The sequence below is a fragment of the Sinohyriopsis cumingii genome, chromosome 2 (assembly GCF_028554795.1).
Source record: "Sinohyriopsis cumingii isolate HCF-2022 chromosome 2, ASM2855479v2, whole genome shotgun sequence".
Taxonomy (NCBI): domain Eukaryota; kingdom Metazoa; phylum Mollusca; class Bivalvia; order Unionida; family Unionidae; genus Sinohyriopsis; species Sinohyriopsis cumingii.
In genome coordinates, this window is record NC_142962.1 from 134790002 (window position 1) to 134802389 (window position 12388).

At 34.9% G+C, this 12388-nt stretch overlaps 1 protein-coding gene across 1 annotated transcript in view; it reads left to right on the forward strand.

Moving 5' to 3' along the window:
- Nucleotides 1-9231, forward strand: part of LOC149805886 (uncharacterized) — a 52001-nt gene extending 42770 nt beyond the window's left edge. Inside the window, exon 15 of the mRNA XM_089950632.1 lies at nucleotides 3181-9231. Within this exon, the coding sequence (XP_089806758.1) occupies nucleotides 3181-4061 (881 nt within the window). The 3' untranslated portion in view covers nucleotides 4062-9231. The remainder of the gene's footprint in view (nucleotides 1-3180) is intronic.
- Nucleotides 9232-12388: the final 3157 nt, after the last annotated feature.

Consider the following 12388-nt stretch of genomic DNA (forward strand, 5'->3'; position numbering starts at 1 on the left):
GAGTTTCATTAGTTTCAGTAGTTTGGTTTCTATTTAAGACACTGTAGCATTCAGTAGTTTGGTTCATACCTGAGATACTGTGGCATTCAGTAGTTTGGTTTATTGGGGGTTTCATGGTTGCAATGGAGTTACTAATCATAGCACCTAAAATTACCTCCCATAGCTCCAATGCGCATGCCCACAAAAAATTTCCAGTTCTGGATAGTTCACCTTTCTACACTTGGTTAGTGAAACATAAAGTCAACAAAGGAAGGAATCTTAGCTGTACTACAGATCCTTATGGTTAAACCAATGAATCAATTATATATGTCAACATCTTTTGTTCATACTAGGAGAATAATTATAGACATTAAATCAGATAATTAGATTCAGTGTCCATACTTACATTATATCAGATAATTAAATAGAATTTATTTTCCATACTTTAATGATAATTAAATTAAATACACTGTCCATACCTGATAATATAGATCCATTATCCATAATTTCAGATACATTTGTAGGAACATTTCACTTTGCTCTCCAACTTTAAACAGTTATTGCACATTTTTGGTTATATAACATAACTTTAATGAAAACAATCTCAACAATTTGCATTTTTCATATGTTGATATATTCTTCTTTCTCAGTTACTTTTGCAAGGCTAATAGTTCGTGTATAACATGAGTTAAGAAAGTTATAACACAAGGTTGATAAGAAAATTATTACACAAATTCGATACATCAGCTGATTTGTAATGCTGAATATTTTAAACCAGAAACGAGTTTTTAAAAAAATGGAACACAGTGTTTTAATGTATTCAGAGGAACTTAACAAAGCAATAATTACATTAGCTATCATAACGATAAAGGAATGTAATTAATGCAGACGGAATATTTATTCATATTTGGGTGTAAATATCATACAATATTCAGATTAAATAGCATTCCCAATGACGTTTTTTTTTCATTTTCTTTTTGACTTTTGAAACATCAAGTAACGGACGATAAATGCAATAACTTTCAGCATGATTTTTCTTTGCTTATGCTGACACATAATAACTCTCAAATTTGCTGGGGTCTTTAGACAACATTTCTGATTGCCACCAGCAAATTCATCTAGAACAACCTTCTTAGAATTAGTTTAATTCAATTGAACTTTCCTTGCATCAAATATGTAAGTTTTAAAGATCCAATTATTTCACAGATTCTGCCCTATTACTTTGGTTCGCCTTTTAAATCAATATTGATCCGTGTGACCAGATGTACAATTGCAAACAGTATTATTTAAAAAAAGAGACTGTTTTTAAGAACATGTTCTACAAGTCAATAATAAATGGATACTCACAAATATTCATATTTGTTGTCTTTATCTATCAGTCACTCTTTCTATCGTAGCATAATTTTATACTCGTTTTTAACCAGAAATATGTTTATGTAATATAATTATGCGAACACACATTCATTCGAGGACATACATACCCATGCACCAGATGAAAGGAGACAGACATACATACAGACAGACAGGCAGATAGGTAGCCACAAATGTTCTATACATGCTTAGTGTGTCTAACATCAATATTTCTCCAAATTGTATACTCTAAAATTTCCAACCATTCATGGAAATAAAATTAATCATCAAGGAGACTCGTACGTGCACCTGACTGTTCAAACCAGGTTGACATTTGTGCATTCATGAAAAATATAATGAACATTAATAGAAAAGCTACAGTCTAAATCAATAATAAAAGAACCTTAAGAAGTTAGAATTTTTTCTCGTCATTGTTCAACCTCCATTCACTGATATGATTGTAGCTGTAAAAAATAAACATATTTTTATTATTCTTCAAGCGAGTTAAATTGCAAGAACTTTTTATGCAGCGATACACTTTCACACAATCAAATAATACAAACTAGAGTATAAGGTGGTAATGGAAAGATACCAAAGTTCTGAAATGGTCAGAGAATATTTATTTGAAAGCTGTGAGCAGCGCAAGTTATTGGGAAAAAAATAAAAGATGTAAAAACAGTTGATCAAATATTGATAGAATTTCTTTTTAAGATAGTGTATATCAATCCTGCTTGCATAATGTGAGCGGTCTGTCACATTTTCTTGATCTACATCTGCCATCTTAATTGCTTGAACTATCTGGAAGTGAGTTGCACCGAGATGCCCTCTGGTCTTTTCAAGGGGAGATACTAACCATGAAACCCCCTATACCTCAGACACTAGCATTCACACAGATGATGATTGTAAGTTATCTGGAGAAGCACTATACCGTTTTTTTGTTTAACTAATGGTGACCCTAAACTTAGGACAGCTTCAGCATTTGGATAAAATCTCAGTTTCTTCTTAAGGAAGCAGTTGTTTGCGTATCAAACTTGCAACAACAAAATAATGGGTTTGTGCTACAATCCTACAATCGGATCAGCCCAGGTTGGATACTGTGGTGTGTTTTTGGGCAAGGGACTTTACTGCAATTGGTCTGGCACTAAATAATACTTGTGTTGCTGTGCTTTAAAATGCCAAACCAAACTCTACCTTACCAAATCTAACCAAATGATACCTAATCAAACCATGCCAAACAAACCAAATCTAACCAAACCATACCTAACCAAATCAAATTTAACCAAACCAGACCTAACCAAATCAAATTTAACCAAACCATACCTAATCAAAACAAATTTAACCAAGCCATACTTAACTAAAACAAATCTAACCAAACAATACCTAACCAAAACAAATCTAACCAAGCCATACCTAACTAAAACAAATCTAACCAAACAATGCCTAACCAAAACAAATCTAACCCAACAATGCCTAACTAAACTGTTCTGACGCTTAATATGAGCATCATTGTCAACAGTTTATTATGTTGACTTTAAATTCTTTGAGGTATGAAAACTGTGCATGCATACAGAATAATACTGTCATCAAATATATAATACTCGTTAAGTATTCCAGGGTCTGGTCTCACATGGTTATCAGGAACAGTTGGTTTTTATATGCAGGTAAACATTAATTTATGTATAAATTGAACATACTGAGCATGAACTAAGTACCTAAGTGGTAACTATATGTAGTGGTCATTGTAGCAGGTTCAACTGTATCATGTAATTATAAGATGTGATGCTTGACATAATTTTGTGAAATCTATACTTCAGCAGGTGTACTCTGGAATTTTTTGTGTGTCATTCACAGGAAGTCTCAAGCGTCATTTTCTATCCCACCACATGGGTGTCAAAAACCATGTGTGTGATCTGTGTGGGAAGTGTTTCTACAGGAAAGAATATCTGACATGTCATATGCAGCAGCATCGAGGTGGGGCAGATGTAGTGAAAGGGCGAAAGTCCCGCTACAGGAATTCGACAGGTGCAAACATGACAGCAGTCAAGGAAGAGAGAGATTCAGGGGAAGAGGAGGAAACATATGAAAGTGATCATGAAACAGACTCATTCAAAACTAGGATTGTCCTCCAACAGGATGCTAGCGGAAACTTGCGGGTGGTGGACCCAGCTATTGAACAGGAAGTTAAAAGGATGCTTGCTAGTCATATGGGAGATTCACTCACAGATACCATGGTGGTTGAGATTGAGCAGCCTGGTTTAATTACAGCAGGTGGTGACCAGACTGTAGTTCAGTATGAACATGATGCCTCTGAGGAGAAAATAGTTCTTGAGATGTCTGCAGACCAGAAACATTTATTCCAGCAGTATGATGATCGTACCCAGACAACTATTCTCCATATTCAGGATCCAGGCATGGAGGAGCAGACATTGTTACATGTATCAAGTGATGGTCAGAGTTACATAGTGGACCCAAAGGCAGCAGGAGATTACCACAGATCCCCTGCAGTGATTGCTTTATCTTCCAGTGGTTCCAGTGGAAATTTGTATGCTTATACCACCAGTCAGGCAGAGATATCCCTAGCTGGTCAGCAGGGAGAGGTGACAGTAGGCCAGACTGCCGTTCAGTATGAGGTGGAGTGTGTTGGGGATGTAGGAGATGCAGAAGCCATTTCAGCAATAAACCTCTTGGCTCAGGCCAGTGCAGCACAATTTGAATCACCTCCACAGCTCTGACCTTCTGCCAGATAAACATTAAACAGAGACAGGACACTGGTGCTTAGTTTACCTCAGATTCAGATGTACCACAAATATTGACTGATAACTAAAGCTTTTGTAATTCATTTAGACTTACAGTCAAATCCAATAACCTTTTTTGAACTGACTGTACAGCTATTATTCCCAACAACAATTAGACTCACATGACTCATGCAATCATCTGCCACAAAGACCTGATGAATTCACCATGCTTTGATCCAACCTGTTTTCACTTTGGCCTGCCACCACATGGACTTGGGTTGTTTCATGTAGATCATTATTACTTAACACCCCAGACCCATATCAAGGCCTATACCACAAGCATTTGCTGTATTATAAAAAGCGCTGTAAACTTAAGCTGCACTATATAGTAAATGGTAAAAGTGGATGATTTAATTTTTGTCAAGCATACACTAGTAAGAAGCAAAACATAGCAGTTACTTTTCAGGCATCACCATCAACAGTTTGTTAAGGCTTTGGTTCAGGTTTTAGATTTTCATATATTTCATAATCCCCTTAATAGATTTTCATCATATTTGGCATAAATCATTTAAAAGCTCAGATTGTTAATTCTACAATACCTTAAATCAAACATATGACCTTGAATATAATGTCACAGTCATAGAAATTTGTGTTAGTGTTTTGATTCAAATTTTGTTTTCTTCACTATATTTTATAAACGTCTTAATATATTTTCTTCATACATGGGGTTAATTGTTATGAAGCTAAGTCAGTTCATTATGAAACAGACTTGTTTACCCGTTTAACCATGGAGTCAAGCTCAGTCAAAGAAATTTGTCTTTGGTTTGTTAAAGTTTTCATTTGCATATATTTCCTTAAACCCTTTGATGGAATTTCTTCATATTTTGTATGAATCATTATGAAGCTCAGTGACATGCTTTATCCAGCCTTTCAACACTGGGGTCAAGGTTACACATTTTCTACAGCAATGCATTGTGGGCTTGACAATGCAGTACCTTGTCTTCTTATTTTACATGCATATTTCTCACAGATTATGACAGTAGTAATGATGATTAATAGCAAATGTAAAAATGTACGTGTTTATTTTTAGGGAAAGACAGCTGAAAGTAAAAATGAGCAGCATATAAAGATTGGTTTATCTATGTATCTTCATGATTTGGCATCTGAGTGCAAAACAGGTGCAGAAATATTTCAGGTATCTATCTAGCCCACTGTAACAAAGTTAAGCACAACAACATAGTCTTCAGTAATGGTTGATCAGGAACTAAAATTACAAGGAGCTTTTAATAGACTTTGATGCAAGACGATGTAGTTATGTAGGATTATAGGTCAGATTTTGCCCCCACTCTTGGACAGTTGTTGGATGTGCACTTCCTTTACAGCCGTCCGTGTCCACCATTTATTACAGCCATCAAAGTCCACATTTTAATAAAGGGAGAGAAATTACAATTCACATGAAAAAAACATAATTTAATTTTCTCAGGAAAAAAGAAACAAAAGCATTCTCATATTTGTAGGTCTGATTATTTAAGATGGTGTTTTCAGGAATCATCATGTTTGTTTTGCTGTGCCCAGTTGTTGAAGCTAAGCAAAAGCAAAAAGAAACGGTTAAGGCATATACCCATTGTGAAATACAGAATGAAGACAACTGATTGATCTGCAGCACAATCTTGCTAATTAGAAACTTTAGATGGTTACAGACAATTGTCACGGCTCATAAAAAGTTAAAAATATTAGCAGGACAAGGGACTGCACAGGCAAAGTATTCATAGTTACTTGCTTTTAATGGAAACGTATTCTTCTATCGATAGGCCAGGTCCTGAAAAAAGAATAGAGTTGTAAAAGCAAACAACAAACTTAGTTGGCTACACACTGATTGATTATAAACAAAACTATCACCAGTTAGGAACTGAAAAGCAAAAAGCCTTCAGATATGATTAACTGAAAGCAGAATGGGCCATGCATACATTATACAGTAGTCTTAGCTATTGTTAATTCTTAAGTGCATATTATGCTTGTACTTTTGCATTTGGTACACAAATAGACATTGCTATTTCTGTCTTTTTTGCCCTTTATTTTTCATTTTGATACAGCCTCCCCTTTTAGCAAGGATCAGGGCCTGATCTCAATGATTCTTTTTATGAGCCATATCCGGTTTCTTCCTGTCTCCTTTTATGAGATACTCTGCACTATCCACGTGTAACTTGACTTTGTTTTCAAAGGCATTAACTCCCTTTCCTTTGATTCTAGTGTTTTTGCCTTTTTCACTTCTTGCTTCTTTCTCTGCTTTTATGTTATCTTGCTTCACATTTTCAATTTCTGCATCAAAATGCATCCTTATTTACTTTGATTTTGATAAAACCAATCTGCAGAGACTTCCATATCTTCAAGTTCTTTGTGAAAGGTATATACTCTGGTTTACCATAAAGTAGAACAGAATATTTCTCTATGTAATGGGATGGTCAGTATGATAGGCAAAGTTACTTTATAATGAGATGGGCAAAAAAAGGACAGAAAAATAGCAATGTCTGTACCTTGTGAATTCCTTGCCAGTAGCTTCTCGAGGGTCGGTGGTTCTTTCCGGGGATTTCCCGGGTTCTTCCTCCACCATTGATACTGGCCGCCATGTATAGCCTATCATGTGCTGAAAAATGGCATTTAACCCTACAACAACAACAGCCTTGTGAATTCCATTGATGGTTGTTCAGGGGCATTACATTGGGAAATTTACTTCTCCCGTCCAATATATTTAGTCTGAAAATTTATCTCTTAGATGGTCTACTATATTATTTTCTACCATTGCTCTGATTTTTTCGCTATCCATTTCATAAAGCTTGCATTCATCCAAAATGTATGACATGTTTTGTTTGGTTGCTATATCAGTTTCTTGAATACACTTGGCAGACTGTGACACATTCTTCCCTGTTATTGCAGGATTTAAAAAACTATGACTTTTAACTAATGTATAAGGAAGGGGTATTTTACATATCAAATATTCTCCAGTTTTACTAAAGAATGATTTTTTTCCTGAATCAGCTCCTTTCTTTTCTTTTCTCTTGTTTACTTTATAAGCTCTTCCCTGGTGTTTTAAACAGTTAAAATTTTATCATCAAGTAACTGACTCTTTGCTCTAAATTCTTCATTTGGCAAGCTAGTACCAGATACAGTATACAATGCTTTTCTCTTTTTAAACTAAAGAAAACTTTTTTCAGCCATATTGACCATCTCATTACAGAGTGTGTATCTTTGCCTATCATACTGACCATCCCATTATAGAGTATCTTTGTCCATCAAACTGACCATCCCATTATAGAGTATCTTTGCCTATCATACTGAACATCCCATTATAGAGTATCTTTGTCTATCAAACTGACCATCCCATTATAGAGTATCTTTGCCTATCATACTGAACATCCCATTTTAGAGTATCTTGCCTATCAAACTGACCATCTCATTATAGAGTGTGTATCTTTGCCTATCATACTGACCTTCCCATTATAGAGTATCTTGCCTATCAAACTGACCGTCTCATTATAGAGTGTGTATCTTTGCCTATCATACTGACCTTCCCATTATAGAGTATCTTGCCTATCAAACTGACCGTCTCATTATAGAGTGTGTATCTTTGCCTATCATACTGACCTTCCCATTATAGAGTATCTTTGTCCATCAAACTGACCATCTCATTATTAAGGGGACCTCGAGTGGCCGAGTGGTCTAATGCGCTCTTCATTATGGATCACTGACATCTCACCTCTGTCTGCATGGGTTCGAGTCTCAGATTCGGCTAATGTGGATATGTGAGAAAGCTTGCCAGTAGCTTCCCGTGGGTCGGTGGTTCTTTCCGGGGTTTTACTGGGTTCTTCCTGCACCATTAATACTGGCCGCCATGTATAGCCTATTGTGTGCTGAAAAATGGCGTTAAACCCTACAACAACAACAACATTATTGAGTATCTTTGCCTATCAAACTGACCATCTCATTATAGAGTATCTTTGCCTGTCGTACTGACCATCCCATTATAGAGTATCTTTGCCTATCATACTGACCATCCCATTATAGAGTATCTTTGCCTATCATACTGACCATCCCATTATAGAGTGTGTATCTTTGCCAGTTGTACTATTTGTGAATCTTTGATGTACCATGAATGAAAAACGACTGAGAATTTGTTGAACACTATCTGTTGAACACTTGTATAATATGTCTTAGAACTCAAAACTTGTTGACGTTGAAATCCAGGAAGATCCTTTTGTAGTCAATACTCCAAGGTGTGATATCTTTTATTTCTGAGGCTCATCAACAAAAATGTGCAGTTTTTCATTGTTTGTCCTTTCACCAAAAAAAATGTGCAGTTTTTTATTGTTTGTCCTTTCACCAAATAAAATGTGCAGTTTTTCATTGTTTATCCTATCTTTGGTTATTTTGGATATTGGCTTGACTGGTTATAGAATTATGAGTTCCATGATGTATAAACATCATAATTATATGTTAAATGTGCCCCAACAACAACCCTCTCTACAAGAAATGTAGGTTAAGAAGTCTTAAAAGGAAACCTCCCAAAAATTAGTTTTCAATATGGATTTGACTTTAAATTAAAAAACAAAGCCAAAAACTCAGACCTATGTATTTGGACTCATCTCTTAGTACATTTTAACACAGAAAATTGTCAGTGTATATGAGCTAGAAAAAAGTTAGTGTATTTGAGACGGTCAACACATTACTATATAGTACACACTCAGCTGCAACAGTGCAGAATCAGATTTACAGATTTATTCATTATGTGTTAGCAGATTTGGGTCTACACTGTTCTACTTACAATTTCAAGTTAAAAGCATACACCCTGATCAACTAGTACATTATCTAATGGCACATCTGGGTCTAAGCTGCTTACAGTTGGATGTTCATTTTACACCAGGAAAATTCGGTTACGTTTCTGTATAACATTGTCATGATTGGATGCAAAATTCATTGCAATTCCATATTCATATTATAACTGAACTCTTCACTAAGTATCTTGTTGACAAACTATTGCTCATTATAGTATTAGTCATTGTTTTTATGTACAAAGATAAATTGTAATGTTTTCAAGGTTTAAAGTTCTTGATATTATGCAGTGGATATTTTGTGTTTAGATCTTAATTAATACACAAATGATATAAATTAACTTTGTGTTGTATTTTTCATTTCTTGGTAATCATTATGGTTTGAACATAGCGTTTGAGCACCCTGGATCACTCTGGTGTTAGGATCCAAGACACTTATATTAGTCATCTATTACTTTAATTACAATTTGCTAAAACTGATTCACTTGGTACCATGCGAGTTTTTCAGCTGTGTACAACCACACACACACACACACACATACACACACAATCAAAACTGAAAATCCTTGGTACCCAAAAACGTATGCACATACACGCACACACTCAGAAACTCATTAAAACTAAAAATCCTTGGGACACAAAAACATATGCACACACAAACACACACACACACACACACAGAGAAACTCGTTAAAACTAAAAATCCTTGGGACACAAAAACTTTTTCAGTCTTGATGGGTTTTTGCTTTACCAGTGCTTATGAAGATGTGAAAATTGTCTTCTCTAAGTGCTTATATGAGAGAAAGATTTTAGATTATATGGCCAGAAATTGGAATATTTTTAATCCTATCTTGGCTAAACAATTACCAAACAAGATCATTCAGTTTGTCAAATTGTTTAGGCATTGTTGAAATGATGCTTGTTTGAATCACTGTTGTTTTCAAATTCATGCAGAATTCCATTTTCTTTAAAATATCTAAAACAGTAAATGTCTGTATGCCAAATTTTTCCCATAGTTTCTTCATTGTAGATTTTGGCACAGATTCATTCATGCTCATTGACTGGACTCATTTTATTCTATAATGGTGGTTCAGTACTATGATGCTTTACTTTTTGCTTTGCCACTATTAAAATATCATGGTTTTGGGTTATTGTTGTTGTAGGGGAGAGGCGAAAATCTGGAGTTTGTTTAAAACAGATTATAGTTAAATCAGATTATATATTTATAAAAAATGATTTTGAAAACAAACATATTTACTATGAATATTTCACAGAATTTCTTAAGTGATACAGAAATCAGATTTAGGGACCCATTGTCCTCAATTTGTACTGGGCCTGCAGAGCCCTAAAACTGCCACTTCTTTGACATTATATGTAATTGGCTTAAGTTTCTTTAAAATATCTTATTTTGTTCAAAACGAAGTAATGGGATTAATTTTCTTGTCCCTCGACTGTGACCTTGAGGTGCAGGGTCTGACTATAATACTCAACGCATGGGTTAGACATCAGATCTTTCCAGAAAGCCACCCAATGGAAAGATGACATTTCACCATATTGGCAATGGTAAAAAAAAAATTACTCTGAAAACTTAAAACTTTTTTCTATAAATATTTCATATAATTTCTTCTGGGATACAGAAATCAGATTTTGGGGGCCCATTGTCCTCATTTCGTACCGGGCCTGCACAGCCCTAAATCTGCCACTGCTTATACATTATATGTTTTAATTAAAGTTTCTTTAAAATATCTTATTTTATTCAAAAGGAAGTAATGGAATTAAAAATTTTCTCATTGCCTGACTGACCTTGAGGCACAGGGTCTGACTATGTTACATGACACATGGGTTAGACATTAGATCTTGCCAGAAAGCCACCCAATGGGAAGACAGTTCACCATATTGTCAATGGTACTTTCCATCCAGAAAAGAGTAAGCTATTCAGTGATAATATCAAATCTTAATAAAATGATTATAAACTTGATTCAGTTGATTATGCCTTTGTTGCTTGCATTCTACTAATTAGTGATTTGGCCTTTTTATTTTATGACCCCCAAATCAATAGACTACTTCCTGAGCCGACATTTAGGTTAAATTCTTGATCTTTAAATAAAGTTATTGTGCAGAAACAAACTTGGATAAATGTTGCAGCATCATACACTTAGTCATATGGCAGATGTATAAATTTACAGAAGAAGATCTGAACATTCAACACAAAAATAAAGCTCAATGTTTGTTACCTTCAATAGATATTTTAAAATTTTAAAGAGGGAGAGAGACATAGACATAGAGAGACCAAAGTTTTACAGTTTCTCAACTTTGTGACAGTGGCATTTTCTGTGATACATAATGAAATAAAACATAAAATGATGAATGATATATGCAGGCAAATAATACACACATACCTGGGATTGGACCAGAATGAGATATGAAGGCAATTTTACACACATATATTTGGCATGGGATCAGAAAGAAAGTCTAGGAAATGACTATCAGAAGCTTATGATCAATACTATTCCAGTGATTGATTCTCTCTTAAGTTGGTAAAAAAATAGAATACCAGCATTTACCTGCAGTATATATGTATGTTTTCTCTTTTTAAATATACACAACATACCTGAATAACATCAGCTATACAATCTATTTGCAAAAATAACTTGAAAAGCAATTTTTGGTAGAACTAGACATTTCTTGTAGCCTATCAAGTAGTGGATCCAGAAATATCAGTGGTGTGTGGGTGTGAGCTTAAACAAGAAGGTGAGTTATCTGTGGGTTCCAACCCTGCTGGAGTCCCAGGGAACAAAGCCCTAAGATGTTTCTGCATTTTAAGCATTTCCAGGGCATCATTTTATTCTGTAACTCACTGTAGGAGATGTTCCTATTGTTTCACACGTATTATTAGTGGGCAAGGTGTTTTGGTTGCACCAAATATGCTATGAGATGTTCTTCGTCTTGACATTGGGCAGTTGAAAGCTACTCTTCAAACTGGCTGCCATCTTGTGCCCAATTCTATGGAAAATCTTTGTGCACCTTAATCATGTCACAGGACGGACATCTAACTGCATATGATCTCTTGCAGCAGTCATTAACTGAAAAATACTATACTTGTAGGTCTGTCAAAAAAATGTGCAAACTTGTATTCAGGCTTTTTTATCAAAATAAAAAAAGCTTGTATAATCTCATCTTGCATGCATGATAATTTCATATTCTTCATTTACCCTCTCCCACTATGCCCAGTTCCACAAATTGTACTGTTTGGCATTACTTTCATGATCAACAGATTACAATGTAAGTGGTGTAATAATAAAATAAAGATACCCTCAATTCTTAAAATTCAAACTGATATCTTGGTGGGAAAAGGAATATAAAATGGAGTAGCAGCCAATATTGCGAATCCTACCATGACAGGAGAAGTTACATCACTTGTTGAACAGTGTTAAAATTACTACAACTGAAATCAGCTCTACTACATACAGACAGTATGTGCAAACTAGTTAGCTGTAG